This window comes from Thunnus thynnus, chromosome 15 (genome assembly GCF_963924715.1).
Source record: "Thunnus thynnus chromosome 15, fThuThy2.1, whole genome shotgun sequence".
In the NCBI taxonomy this organism is placed as follows: Eukaryota; Metazoa; Chordata; class Actinopteri; order Scombriformes; family Scombridae; genus Thunnus; species Thunnus thynnus.
Window position 1 is genome coordinate 18,780,061 of NC_089531.1, and position 15,799 is coordinate 18,795,859.

Genomic DNA, 15,799 nt, shown 5'->3' on the forward strand with positions numbered 1-15,799 from the left:
AGATGGTAACGTTGAAAGATATCTACCTGATTAAACTAGTTTGGACGGCTGAAGCTTCATATTAGCTTCAGATAAACTTTTAGATACTTTTTTTCACAGAAGGAGGCTTGTGGATTTTGGCCTTCCATTACTTACATTGTAAGTGCATTATGAGGGGATCTTCTAATGGCCAGTATGAGCAGGAGGAATGATTACAGCTAGAAAAACGTATTGTAATGTTCATTTGGGCACCTGACTGTTGTTTTAAGAAAGACTTGAAAAATTGTGCTCTTGTCCTTTAAGTGATCATTTTAAGCCTTGCCTTCATGTTGCAACACATGCTTTGTCCACAAGGGGGCAGCAGAGCTCCTCATCTTTCATTAACATGCAGCTAAGCAACATCTAAATCCTCTGACTCCTATTCTTTCCTTAGCCTTGTTTCTTTAGGGCTTTGTTTGCTTTGTTCCTCTCAGTTCTCCATCTTCAGAACACAATACTGCACATGTTTGGTTATATTATTGATTTATTGAGGATTAGAAACATGAAAAACATACCAAAAAGCCTGTGAAAACATGAAATAAATGTACACACTGGATAGCAAAAGATTTATAAACCATTGATAACACTAAGGCTACTGTAGTTAACTTCTATAAAACCTTCATGAACAAAATCCTCAGCAGTCACTGATGTTGGCACCATGCTAAGAGAGTGTGTTCACATGTAGTGGTTCATTTTGTGCTTATGTGAGCATTGACCTGAGCTTTGTGAGGTTGTTATTTATAGGAAGTTGTGAATATTTGGCTGTAGTTACATTTTGGTGCATCCATATCTGAGTTTTAGGGAGTATTGTGTATGCAGAGTTGTCCCAGTTCTCGTTTTCTGGCTCCATGGACAAAGACCAGGTGCTCCACTTGTACTCTGGGTATAAGTGTGGGGAGGCAGGGTGGATTACTGATGGATGGATGGACGGATGGACGGATGGGTAGATATTCTATAAATCACTAATAAAAGAGTTAGAGCCATGATGGACAAATCGCTGAATAGATTAGAATTATGACAGAACTTCGTGTGATTGCATGTGTGGATACTGAGCTCGGTGGAGGCCAGGTCAAGAGAGCGGTGGCAAGGATCGGGTGCTGACCGGGCTGTACTTCACCCTTGAGGGCGATGGAGGAGGTTGGGTGAGATGAGGAGAGGAGGGGGATGGATGAATGTGTCCACTCTGGTACACCCAACCTCTCTCCATCCCAGAGTGTTCTGAGCCTGGAGCCTGCGACCGACCTCGGGGCCTACGTAGCTGAGGTGGAGTGGAGGAGGAGGTGGGCAGACATTTGTACTGGGAGGGAGAGTGGTGGGAGGATGGATGACAGGTGGGGGCAGAATAGCACCCAGGTGCGGAGTGACGAGTGGGTGATGGGTGGCGCCCGGGTGAAGGGTGACGGCCAGGTGAGGAGTGCCTCCAGGACAGTGGTTCCTGGTGACTGTGTGGATGATCTTGGATGTGTTTAGGTGATTTGGGTGATTTTTTTACCTTCGGCGACTTGGGTGTCTTGGTTGTTTTGGGTGATTTGGGTATGTGATGGGAGGAAGAGTGACAGTTGGAGGTACGAGTGGGAGCGGCTTTGCTGGGAGAGGCAGAGTCTCCATTGTTGGCAACCTTGTAGAGGAAGACATCATATTGAAGAGGCGGGTTGGTCTCTGAGTGGCGCTTGGCCTCTTTGGGGAGGAGCACTTCTAGGCCAATAGTGACTCCATCCTGATGTGGAAATACGGCAAGTAGAGAAGGATGCAACAATGTAGGGACAGTCATAGAAGTAAAAATAATGAAAGACAGATACACACATATATGCGGGCATGGACAGATTATGAGACAATCAGGCACAGACATGATGGCTTAATCATAACTCTAACTGGTCCTGAGTGTCAGTATGTTGTTCATGCTGGACATTACAACAGCAGAACCACACTGACACACACAATTATCATACAAAATGCTACAGCATACTATTGAAAAATTACAGAAAATCATCAAAGAAAAGCAGAGCTATTTCAGTTGCTTTAAATTTGATGTAGGCTTACTGCAACCTAACTGTGGAGCTATATTATGTAGGGGAAAAACAAATATATATATATCAGATCAGATGCTGTGTCAGCCGATAGCCAATATTACAGGATCAGGCTTAAAAAAAACTTTATCAGAACATCTCTACTTTTGACTGAGCCCTGTGACTTTCCAACAAGAGATAATAATAACAGGCCCGTTTAGTAATCCATCCATACATGCAGGAAAGATGAGAAATACAAATGATTAGCATTGGACATGGAGAAATAAAACAGAATGACAAACGATAAATGTTTTGAATTCAGAGATGTTACAAATAATTTGTGATATTATGAGTTTGAATAGAAATGATTGTGGGCCACAAGTTTAGACATAATGTAAAGAGTGAGTGATAAACATTAAAGGTGGAGTTTAAATTTGTGCAACAAAACGTATATTGTCTAGTAAAAAGAAAAAAAAAGATGCAAAAAGAATTCTCAGAACAGATATTTCAACATTCATATCTGTTCCTTATTAATATACAGAAGGGACAGAAACTTCTTCACTGTTTTCCCAGCCACACTGAAGCTTTAGGCAAAAAAGCTTGCTTGAAATTCCAACAGTACAGTAATGGTGGATTTTTTTAATGTAATATTTCAGCTCTTGTGGTAGCTTCATCTTGGAGAGCTGTCCGTGGTGCTGAATGAGCACACAGTCACCATTGTGTGTGTGTGTGTGTGTGTGTGTGGTGTAATCTGTGAGCAGCCCACTGTAGCACAAAAGCAGGGTCAGCCGTGCATTCAGTTATTATTAGCATGGGAGCGGTTGGGCAGTAGTTAGCTTCATGAGCGCAGACATGCAGAGAAAGAAAGAGTCTGGAGGGAAAGAGGAGCTCATAGCAACACACAGGGACAAGCCGGATAAAATTAAAAAGATTTATTCCAACAACTGTGAACTATAATCCTCCATGTATACCCAAAAAAGTACAAAAGAACCTCAAGTACATTAAAGTATTATAAATCACATTGAAAACCAAGACACAGCGTGTGTAATATATGTATATAGATTCAAATATCAACTCCAACAAGCAATTACTTTGACCTCATGTAATCTAGACATATCCACTTATTAGCAATGTCAAACATGAATATTTCGCAAATACAGATTCACTTAATTTCCACGTACTTCTTTTTGCAAATGTTATGTTTTCAGACACTTTTCGTTGATAACACCAATGCATGCGAGCAGAGAGAGACAGTAAGGCGGGGGCAGGCAGAGGTGAGGGGAGGGGAGGAGAGGGGAGGAAAGGGGAGGAGAGGGGAGGGTTCTGGGGAAGCAGAAGAGGAGACAATGAGGGAGCAAGAGTTCATTGGCCAAAGACCAAGGCAGGGCATCAGAAGAGAGGAAAATCAGTCATTAGTTGGTCCAAGCCAGAGATTTTTAGTCCAGCGTAAGAAGTGGATAGAGGAAAGAAAGGAGGCAGCGGCGGCCTGTAAACAGGACTACTGTGCTTCTCAAGTTGTAGCCTTAAATTCATGTTGTGCTTACTTTTGACATTAGGCCTGATTAGAGTGTTTAAATTACACATTGTGCACTTTGCAAGATGTAAACCAGTTTTAGGCTATAAGGGAAATTTGTGTGTGCGTTAAATATATTTTGTTCTGATTCTCCAGCAGTACACTTTGACAAAAGGTGACATTATACCAAGTTGTTCTGGAGCATGTTTACCTCGGCGTTTTCCTCTGTGTTGTTGGGGGTGTGGCCGTGGTCGTGGACGACAGAGGTTGGGCGGTTGTTCTCGTGTTTGGGGGAGTGAGAGTTGAGGATGTTCATAGAGCCCTCCTCCTGGGGCTGTGGGGACTTCGCCGGGTCTTCCTGCTTCTGAGGCTCATCCTGTGGGGAGAGTTACTTAATTTTTATACATGTCTCTCTACACACACACACACACACACACACACACACACACACACACACAAATACACCTTTGCATACACGCAGAACACAAAGGACACAGGTACGTATATGTTCTGCTGTTCTGTTCTGTGGGTATGTATTTATGTGGACCTGCAGCTATGTCTGTTTGCAAACTCCTTTATTAAATATTTGCATGTAATTCCTTCTTATATGAGAAGTGACAATACCAAGATGACAGGAAATGCATATTGCCATTCCTCTCAGTTGTTGTTTTGTACATAACTCTGTTTGGTAACAGCGATGGATGCTTAAATATGCCCACGAAGGAGGGAACTTGATTCATTTTCTTCTGGAAATGTAATAATTTATCGTATTTTACTCTATATTTTTTTGTCCTCCCTCTATTTTTCCTCTCTGTTTCTCCATGTAATTGATCAATGTGTGTCTTAAATTAAGGAAATTATAAAAGAGCCTATGTTACAATAGAGATGCTTTGATGATGGAATTTAATGGAAACTGTGCTGTGAGTTCTCTTTTATATATACATATATATATGTATGTATGTGTATATATATATATACATACATACACACACATATATATATACACAAATATATATAACGGGGTCCAAAAGTCATAACTGTTTAATTTGTTTTGGAGCACCACTTCATGACATGCTAAATCACTGGCCTGTGCATTAATTCAACAGGAAAATCCATTAACTGTGCTCTGGGCCTAGAGTAGCGGGATATCGTGAACATCTGTGGCATGTTACGACCTCCCATTGAAAATAAGCAGCTGAGTACTCAATCTGTAATTGAAAAAGCACTCTGCAGTCTACTCCTTGTCCAGGCTCATAGAGGAGATAGAAATGACAAGCACATGGCAGGTTAATTGCTCTTACTGCATTCCAAATCAGAAATTTGGTGAATTTAATATAAATTAAAACTGAAAATGTAAACTAAAAACATGCAGCTCAGTAATGAACATGTATGCCTATCTCACAGAAAGCTTGAGCCGCATCATTCTTGAACTGATGGGGGTCACCGTATGGACTAATACAGGACCTGTATGCTAAAATACCAATAGGACCTCTGAAATTTAAAAAAAACTGCCTAGCAGATCATGTGCCTGCAGGGGCTTTTTAGCCTCTAGCCCTGACATTTAGAGCATCCAGAAGTCACAGAAAGTCATCTATACGCACTGCACTGAAATGCCAGCAGTGCTTATATTACAAAAAGCAAGTCACATTTTGTACACATCAGTTAACACAGCCAGATATGGGCAATGGACTAAGAATTCATGTGATTTGCATGGAATGCATGGAATTATTATTGAGAAGGCCGTGTTTGTACGACTACACGACTATTGTGTGGAGCCGGGTGTCTGTGTACATCTGCATGTGCCAGTTTGTAAATGTTCAAGCTATCCATTGATTGGCATGTCACAGACTTCTGAAGGTCAGAGGCACAGCAGGCAGTAAGTAGGGCACCATCGATCAGTCACACTCGCTACTGCTGGACAAAACTCGCTAAACGCCCTTTCCCACCAGAGACAACAAGTTCAAAAAAGCTTTAAGTTGTGTCAGCGTGATGACTTTGTTTTGTTGATCTCATATTTACATGTTGTCTATAGTTAATCTGTGCTCATATCTGTGTCCATAAACATAATACTTCACTGACTTTTGTAGTTATATTAGCTTAGCAAGCCAGTAGGCAAGTAAGATTAATGAATACTAAGGGACATATATAAATCTGCTAACACGCTCACACACACAGAAACACTGATAGAAATGCACTGATGCATACACATTTATATTCACATATACACACACCTCCACGCATGCTGCTACAGAATGCAGTCCGCCTTATAGCAGCAATACGTGCACAAATCTTGGAAGGAAATTGGGTAGAAAAGGAGAAATTTACTGCACAGGGACCTAAAATGGCTGTCTAAGCTTTATGGGCATAAGAGCGAAGCGAGCATTTTTAAAACCAAAATGGAGGCTTGGTTTCCTCATTGAGCTTCTCATGAAGCTGCAAAGGCAGAGGTATAGGGATGTGTGGGAAACTGCTATCTACTCACACAGTGGTGACTACGTTACACCCCTGAACGACTGGTTGCAGGAAGCCTCGCAGCAGGTGATTAATCATTTCACCCGCAATGTGACTGGAAAGCAGCTGCTTCAGACAAAAAAAGATCGGATGCAGGATAGGTTCGGTGGAAGTGAGGTTTGCAGCAAATGCCCAAAATCTGGCATGTAGCAATTGCACAGCGGGTAAGTTCAAAGCAAAGCCAGGGAGGGAAACTGCTGCAGGCAATGTGGACATTTCCACTCTGCTTACCTGGAAGTTGTTATAAGGGTTTCTGGGTTTATAATCCCAGGTATAACTGCTGGTTGTTGATGACCTCTGAGGGGATTGGTGAGTGTGAAAAGCATTAGACACACACACACACAGACACACACACACACACATACATACACAACTCTAAGTGAAAATCCCGATGTGAAATTTGGCCACAGTGCCTAACACTGTAAGCTTTGGTTAGTAGTTGGGTATTCTGGAGCAGCTCTCGGTAAGTTAGTACAGACGGACTTCCATGCACACAGACAGAAAGACACACAAACTCAGACAAAAATCAAATCACATACAAAGGGTAGGACATAATGAACAAATAGGAAAATAGATGGAGGTAAAGGAAAGAAAAACAAGCAAAGAGAGAGGAGAGCGTAAATGCAGATGATTGGACAAAAAAAGTTCAAATACAAATGCAAAAGGAAGATGAGTGGAAGGAGAAAGAGTGGAGAGTAAACATGAGGAGAGGCGGGGCATACCTGACAGATAATGTTGTCATAGTACGCCAGGTTGTGAGTGTGAGCTTGGGGAGCGGGCGGAGGGGTGTCACACAGTTTCCTTACGTTTGGCTGCGAGCCGTCTGCTGTTGTCGAAACTGAGAGGCCATCCGTCTGTGGCTCGGTGCTCTGTGGGCGGTACTTACTGGAGGAGGGCGAGAGAGAGAGATTTGTGTGATGAATATTACCAGTCAGTGTTTATTTATTTATTTTTTTATAGGATTCAGTGCATTTGTATCTCTTCAGGTTAGTTTTTTTCATCACATTTCCTACATTGATCTGCACAGTGCGGCTGGGTAGACGAAAGGGCTGGATGTGCACATCCACATCATAGATATAAAATATATCATCACAGTCCATGTAAATAATTCAGTGGAAACCAAAGGGAATGACATCAAGACTTCACTGGGACTGTAGGAGCAATTTTGATTTGATTAGATGAATGTTTCTCACTGTTCCCTGCTTGTCTACACATGTCTTCATCGCTGCATTTAACTCCTCTCTCCCTCGCTTTTTCCTTTGATGTTCCTCAGCTCTCTCTATCATTTGATTTCACTACTTTTTCAGTCGTTAGGTTGTGAAGCTTCACAGAAATTAGACTCATGAAAGCCCATGTGCATACAGGCTTACAGACACTGTGACAGCCACCAAATAGTGTAACTCACAGAACACCTTTTTAAATTCTCACCTTTCATTCACACACTCACACACACAGGAGAAAATGCGCACACACACACACACACCTGCGTTTGCGAAGGCGCTTGTTCTCGTTCTTGAGGCGGTGCAGCCTTTTGGCAAAGAATACGATGATCATGAGGAGGAAGAGGAGCACCAGGGAGGACACGCCCACCACCACGCACATCACCTGGAACTCTGTGACCGCCCAATCACAGCGCGTGCCTTTGTTCCAGATGTAGTCCTGCATATTGCACCTGCATAGAGACACACAAAGAAGGAGAGAGGTCAATCATTATGCATTTTGTCTTGTTGAAATATTGGCCCTCTATATCAAATTGACTTTTAGCTCGTCAGTTTTCTGCTGTCCAAAAAAAGCCACAAGGTTTATTATGAGAGTGTGCCCACTGCATTAGTGTATTTACAGTATTTATAGCTAGAGCATGTTATCCAGAGTAAAAAAAATGTAAAGTGGTGCTCAGAGAAGATGACATGGTGTCCTGAGGTCTGTCCAGCAAAGCAGGGATTCGGCCTGCAGCCTAGCCCTTAATGAGATCAAAGGATCAGGACACATGCGTGGATGTGTGTGTGTGTCTGTATCTTTTCCATATTCCTGTCTCTCTGTGTGCTATTGCATGTAAGTGTTTGATCACTTACATATCCGTGTGTGTGTGTGTGTGTGTGTGTGTGTGTGCGTGTGTGCTGTTACTCAGCAGGTATGGTGAGATGAGCAACAGTTTACCTCCAAGCATACAGTGAGACTGCAGGACAGGACAGATGGTGCTATCAAGGCGTGGTGTATGTGCATGTGTACGTGTGTGTGTGTGTGTTATGTGTGTCACACTGTATTGTCATCCTACTCGTACTTTTTCTATGTGTGCATACTGCGTGTGTCTGCATCAGCTGTCACCAGCCTATGAGCACACACACTCTTTACCCCCTGCTTCCAAAACGGAGATAATCCTTTGGCGACCCTGCTGTGATCTTGACGAACCCTCATGACACATTAAGCCAGCCTTCTGTCTTTGTGTGTGTGTTTTCAATGTGTGTGTACGCTTGTCTGAAGTGTCCTAAATCTTTTCTTTTGTGTTGCAGAATGTACATATTGGAAATCATCCCAGCACTGAATGTTTTTAGTACCCAACAACCTCCCCCTCCTCAAAAAAAGATCCCTGCTGCCTCTCACATCCCACACACACATACTGTACATATGCCTGCTGTTAAATACCAATAAAAAAAGTGTCATTTCCTCCTTCTACATCACTAAACAAGATGAATACAATTTATGTAACAGTCAGCTCAGTTTACCTCTAGATTAAAAAAATCTGTGTGTTTTTCTTACCTGCAGAAAGCTCCCATTCCCGCCACTACGGTGCACACTCCTCCATTGAAGCAGAAATTGGGTTCAACCTCACACTGGGATACACAGACCCCAGGTCCGGAGCGTACAAAGCCCAGCCTGCAGCCGTCAGCCCCCATGGCGCCGCCTAAGTCTAACCCCTCACCCTTGTCCGGCCCTGGCATTGGAGGAGCAGGTAAGGAGGGCCCACTATCCACGTTAGGCCTTGCATTGTCTGGGAGAGAAGGAGAGCCAGCCAGGAGTGGATTCTCATCCTCCATGTCGGCCGGGGGCGAAGGGGTGGGCTCAGGTTCTGGGGTCATTTCCAATGCAGAGAGGTCGTCGTCAGGGGACAGGTAGTCATAAAAGTCAGAAAGCGTCCATGCAGTAGGGTCTCCCCCTTTTTGCTTCTGTGCTTTTGGGACTTTGGTCCAATCCACAGCAGCATCAGAGGGCGCAATATCTGGCGCAGGGCTGTGGAACTCCACGGTGATGACATCATCAGACAAGGGGTTCCCAGGCTGGTCTGGTCCAGCCCCTCCGGCTGTGAGCTCCTCCCCCACAGGTGGGTCTTCCTCTGCGAAGTCTAAGTGGGCGTGTTTATGAGAATGATGATGTCTGGTGGAGCTGACTGGGAGTTTTGCCCCGAGCCCAAGCCCTGCTCCAATCAGATGGTCCCTCTCTGCGGAGTCATCACTGAGCACCATTCTGGTGTTCAAGGCCTCCTTGTTGACAGATGATTGGTTGTGGTGATGATGACGCCTGGCCAGTGAATGCCTCCCTGCCAATCAGACACAGAAAGACATTAAAGGGGTTCTCCAGCAAATTAAAATTGTACTTCTATAAAGTCTAATCTGCTTTCCAAAACTGTTACAAATCTTGGGTGGACAGTCTCCCCTGATGACGTCACCAGGGTTTTTTTTCTCAGACTAGAAAAAGCTCCTCCAGAGTTGCAGAAGACATTGTACAGCTGTTCATTGACTCAGTTGTACTCCACACGACACGTAAACTGATGTGTAAAATCGATTGAGTGCCCCTTTAACATAATCTTATTGTCAACACGGCATCAATGACAGAGTACTGTGGGAGTTATTTTCTGTGATCTTTTCTAAACAAAGATGACAAAAAAGGCTTGTATACACACATATAACATTTTTATATTGGAAGTAATCCCAAAGTATTGACTCTGTTTTGTTAGATAAAGACTCAGGCCCTAGGATGAAACATGAATAATTTAAATGGATCCCTACAGTATTCTGCAGAAATGCCTTCAGGCTGTACCAGGCTAGTTTTCCTCTACTGTCACCATATCCCTCCATGTAAATTCAGCTGAATTTGACAAACACAATGAATAAAGAAGTGCAATATGCACGAAATCTGTTTTCATGACAGAGTTGATTTGTGGAAACGTACAGCTCAGCTTGAAAAAAAAAACCCTGCTGTGGTTCAAATTTAAAGGCTAAGTGATTAATTGTAAAAGAAATCAGACAAGGAGGAAGACTGACGTGTAATCAGACTATGGCTATATGGGATTAGGCACATTGAGTGCCTGACTAATGTGCTCTAGTGACCGAGACTGGGTGAGGATTAGATTAGGATTTAGAGCTATAGGTTAGAGGCCTGAACAGTCAGGAACTTCTGTATTTGGCGATCTGCAGGGAAAGATGTACACATGTAGTCACAGAGGCAGAGAGGACAGAGAGATACAGACGGATAGGAATTTAAAACGTTTTAACATGCAACGGGCAGTCATTACAAACTCATGATGTGAAGCCAAAGTCACAGTCAGGCTGAATTTTGGGTAAATATGTCTATATATAAGATTTCTATTTGATGGAATGGTGCGGCCATAAAAATCATTAGCTTTTGAGTGCTTTTACTTTAATTGATGAAGAGTTGGAACAAGTCAACACATAATTTCTATAGTGCTGTCAGGCAATGTGGGATGAGATCATTTTAACAACCTTAGAGCTATTTAAGGGGAGTCAAAAGAAAGAACACAATGCTGTTGCACAGAGTGGAGAATATTTTCCCTCGCATTGGAGGTAATGTTCCCAGAGATGACTGAATTTCAAAAAGCCACTTCTTCACACTTTTCCACCAACACAAACGGCCACACTCAACCCAAATACTTGGCTTGACGACTTCTCTCCCAATGCCACCCTGAAATCACCGTGTCCAATGAGATCACTGCTTTCAGTGTCTGGCACTTCATTCAGAGCTAATACAAAAACCATCTGAACGTGCCTCAAGTCACGAAATCTAGTGGTGGCTAGAGGAACCATGAGATTCACCTCACACACACACACACACACACACACACACACATACACACAGTGTAGTTGCCATGGTGAGATGTAAAGAGGTGCTGTGCTAAAAGGAGGAGTAGAGCGAGGGAGCTGCAGTGGAAACAGAGAATCCAGTGTTCACACTCTCTCTCTCTTGTTTTTCAATCAATCAGCCAGCCAGTCTGTAAGTGGTATGTGCCAACTCCATCTCTGGGAAAACTGAGGTGGACTGAGCTCCAATGCTTCACAATTTGTGAAAGATAGAGACATACTCTGACCGATTACAAGTGATTCAAACTCTTCCATTTAAAGGTTGAATCTGCCTATTTGTTCCCCGTTGAGATTGAGATGCCGCATCCTGTTAGCAGCTGGCAGTCTTAGCGATTAAAAGAGCTAAAGGGAACATGGAGAGATTACAAGAGTAGCAAATTGAATGCACGAGCCCCTGCTTTGCAATTTGATTTCCCTCGTAGAAATGGTGTGATTTGTGCCTTTAACTGCCGCTCAGCTCTTCACCTCTGGCATCACGCTGAGCATATCACCATGGTAACAGGTTTTACCTGAGGTCACTTGTGAGTGGTTGAGAGTACAGATTCCCAGCACCCTGCGCTTTAACAGCAGGACACAGTGGGAATCATTGGTTGGTTTCATGCACCCCTGTTGTAGGATGCAGACACAACTATTTCTGCAACTACCAGCCACACATCAACCCGCTCTCGGACACTTAACAGCTATATGAGAAAAGAAAAATGTTTACTGCAAACAGTCTATTACACAGTCAATCAGCACAAACTGTGTTGATTGATTGGTATTGAAACTTTTCAAACGGCATGTGTCTCTGAGTGCAGCTGCTCTCTGGCTATTGTTTTTGGCACCTCTGATTGGCCTACAAACCTCCACCCATTGACCAGTGTGCATTTTAGCTTTTAAGAATATAAACAGTGTCCTCCCTCCCTTTGCTTCTGTGTGTGCGTGTGAAAGAGAGTCCTGGAGATGCTGATGATTTGATCTGGTTTGACATATTATGAGCTTTCTGGAGCAACAAGGCAGATGGACCTCACAGTATGCATTCATTCAAACAGTGGGCACTCACATACACACGGCACAGCACCCACGAGTCTGTATACTATAGGCCTACATATTATTGCTTTATGGGGCTGTCAAGGATAACATGTGTTCCTGTCTCCTATGTTTGTGTGTGGATTGACTGCTGATTTTATATGACCATTTAAATTCGCCGTGAAAGCATGAGTTACAGCATATATTCAATTTGGCATGCCTGAGAAATACTCACAGTACCACATATTCATAATAGGCTGAGCTCTTATAGGAGCATTATAAGAATACTAAGGCTATATTTTGTGCTGTCTGTGTTATGGCTTGGCTTTTGATTTGCTTTTTCTATTACTGTTTAGGGGCCGTATAGAAAGAAAAAAAAGCATGTCACACTTCTATCCATCTTCTCCCCTGGTGACAAATGAAATTAATTAATCTCCTTTGCATTTCAGCCAATGAATCACATCCACACGGTGGTTTAAAACATCAGACATGACGCCTGGCGTATATTTACCGGTCAATATGTCACAGTGTTAACGCCTGGTTACACATTGAGGGCGGCGAGAAAAGAGGGGGGGGGGGCTACAGTGGCAGCGCGTGCTCACGTGAACCCCGGCGACCCTCTGCGTGCACGAGCCACCCTGTTGCTGGGCAGCAGCAGCCGCAGCAGCAGCAGCAGCAGCAGCGCATTTCTACATTTCCAAGACTTTCCACATTTACGCTGCTTAGTGCGCACGCTTGTGTGTGTGCCAGACAAGACAGACCAGAGTGTCAGATTTTCGTTTCTCACACTGCCTGCCTCCATATCTCAGGGGATGGACAGTAAATGAGAAGGCGGCGGGGGCGAGCGGTGTTGCGAGATCGGTTGTCTCGGGCTTCCATGAATGTCTGGAGGAATTCAGTCCTTTCAGCACCGTGAATGGACCTCCTGTAGCCTGGCCACGGTGCGCTTAATCCCGCCTTTGTCTGGGCCACGCACCGCCGAGGCGAGCCGCAGCTGCAATACTAAACTGTCAAATGTCTCTGTCTAATCACCCACAGGCTTATACCTTTATATAGATGCACGATAATAGAGCATCATTTATGACAAGCATTTGAAATAAACTGTTACCACTCCTTTGCACTCTGAATGAATGATGAGATTGACCATGGTCACAGCCAATGGTTCAAGTGTCATCAGTGATCGATACAGCACAGCACGAGAGAAAAAATATCACATCATGTCATCGGATTTGTCACCCGAAAAGTGTTTAATTGACAGTCAAGAATTCAAATTGTTTTAAAAAAATAGCCTAATGAGATTATTAATGCCAAAAATAGACTGTCAGTGCATTAAAAATATCAATGCCTATGCCAAACAGATTTTAATAAAAATGTGGAAGGATACTTCATATGTTACTGTCACTATAGATTTTAAGATTGACAGTCAAACAATTATTGAATATTGACCATCAATGCCCAAATTCTAAATGCATAATTGCTTTCCATAATTTATGCTGCATACACGGACTATTGTATCTGACAGCAAAGCTTTGCCATTTTCCACATCAAAGCCATGTCAATGCAGGTGCGATTTGATTCATGCAAGTGTGCGCTTGCATGCAACAGACACACACACATAGCTACACGCACGCACAGGGTGGGACTCCGGTAGTGCAGCAGCGGACTTACCGTGAGCAGACAGGGGAATGATGACCATGGAGATGGTCAGTAGCACCTGCCAGGTTCCCAACCGACCGTCACCGCGCGCCATAGCGTAATCTATGCCTCTGACACACTGACGTCTGCTGAACTCTGATCAGGTCCCGTTCTTCGCTTCAGATTGATGGGGCTGCACGATAATCCTCCCAGCGGATCCACCAAAGTTCAGATGTTGCCCGTTTTCGCCATGTCGCCGTTATCCTCCCCAACGTCTGGTCTCTCTCTCTCTGTCTCTCTCTCTCTCTCTCCCTCTCTCTCGCTCTCTCTCTCTCTCTCCTTCTGTGTGTGTGTGTGTGTGTGTGTGTGTTTATCTCAGAACCGTTTAACGACTCTGGATCGGTCCCATTGTGCCGAGCCGACACCTCTTGCGCGCTCGTGTCACTCTGCGCTTTGGGGTCCGTCAGCGGCACCGCGAGTAGTAGTAGTAGTAATGCGCGCGACCGGTGGAGGGTCTGCAGATGAGATTTTAATGAGCCGGGTTCGTCGCTGCCTGCCTGCCTGCCTGTCTGCCTGCAATCCGTTAAGTCCTTCCTTTGGCTGTGAAAGGATGAGCTGCAGAGCACTGCGCAGCGCAAAACTGCACGGTGCGCGCGCTAGGTTGAATTACAGTAATGTGGGACAATTTCTGCAATTGGCACTCCAGCAATTTTGATATGAAGCCCATATATTATATGCGCACCCAATACCATTCTGAAATCCCCAAGGTTTTTTCTAATCATATCAGAAAATAGAATGCAAATGTCACACTGGCAGAGGAAATGACAAATAGGCCTATAAAAGTGTTCCTTGTGCCAAATTGTCTCAGTTTATGTGCATTTCCTAATGTGGGACAGTTCAGGCTGAAATGGACATTCAGTGGGAGGCTGAAAGGTCTAAATCACCTTAATTCATGTAGTAAAAACTTCTCTGGTCAGTGACACTCAAGGTCAAAGTGCATGCCCACATTTGGTCATTTTAGTGATTATAAAGTTTTTGCTGTCACAGATAGTACAGTAATATATTATGTATCATGTTTTAATATTAGTAATAACTTAATTTGCAACCTGCCTAAAAATAAGCATAAGGCCTACAAGATTAAGACCGCTGAGTAACTATTGGCATTGCACATTGAAAGGTTGAATGTGTAAGAATTGCCCAGAATTTTAGTATAAAATATTTCAAAATTAACTAAAATTATCATCAGAATGTGAAGAAATAACAGTTTTGACGTTATTTCAAAGACCTATACATGTTGCAGAGATATCTACTGAAGTTAGCATGCTAACCAGCTAGCCCTGTCCACTTCCATACTGTCTAATAATATATCTTTGTACCTCAGGGGTGATAATGAGTCACTGTAGCGTCCAGTCTGTCCTCAGTCCAACATGAGAGGAAGAAGAAGTAGCGCCACCTAGAGCCACCGGCAGTAATGGTGGAGCAAGGCTGAATGCTGTTGAAATTTCCGCTGTAGGACTGTTAATATTTAACTTGTGAGGAAGCTGGATTTGTGAGATCAGGACATCATGTGAGAATCCATCCTGTCAGACTTCAAGTTATGCGCTTGTGTCCGAACTACTGGTGGTTCGGACCAATCAGTGTCCTATGAGGATTCTCGCGTGACCTTGTGATCTCGCAAATCCAGCCTAGGTTTTTGAAAGTGCCTGCCCTCAGATGATTCTGTGGAAGAAACCATCTGATGCGTCAGGTTATGTTAATATGTCACTCTTTTAAGTTTTAATATTTTTTCAGGTGAGAAAGTAACCAAGTAGATTCCTAACCACTTTCTGATCTGTGCAGATATTTTGTAATTTACTGCTGGCTCTAATGCCTCTGTAGCATTTTCATGCCATGCACAGATTCACTGTAAACAGTAAGCTTTATGCTATATTCAGTGAGTGATAATGGTGGTGGTGGGATGATGCTTTTTTTTGGGGGGGGGGGGGGGTGATATGCTGCCCCCCATTAGTTTGGAT

The 15,799-nt window shown here is 43.6% G+C and overlaps 1 protein-coding gene across 3 annotated transcripts; it reads right to left on the bottom strand.

Moving 5' to 3' along the window:
* Window positions 1-2,941: 2,941 nt before the first annotated feature.
* LOC137197755 (chondroitin sulfate proteoglycan 5-like) lies at window positions 2,942-15,480 on the bottom strand. 3 transcript variants are annotated; one of them, XM_067611155.1, is made up of 5 exons: window positions 15,161-15,480; window positions 8,806-9,583; window positions 7,532-7,720; window positions 6,771-6,933; window positions 2,942-3,913 (listed from the first exon to the last, which is right to left on the bottom strand). In XM_067611155.1, the coding sequence occupies exons 2-5, from the start codon at window positions 9,507-9,509 to the stop codon at window positions 3,719-3,721; spliced, it is 1,251 nt and encodes a 416-aa protein (XP_067467256.1). In that variant the 5' UTR covers window positions 9,510-9,583; window positions 15,161-15,480; the 3' UTR covers window positions 2,942-3,718. The 3 variants fall into 3 exon arrangements, with proteins under 3 accessions (XP_067467256.1, XP_067467255.1, XP_067467254.1); XM_067611154.1 differs by lacking the exon at window positions 15,161-15,480 and adding an exon at window positions 13,818-14,351 and having other exon boundaries at window positions 6,855-6,933; XM_067611153.1 differs by lacking the exon at window positions 15,161-15,480 and adding an exon at window positions 13,818-14,351.
* Between the last annotated feature and the right edge of the window lie 319 nt (window positions 15,481-15,799).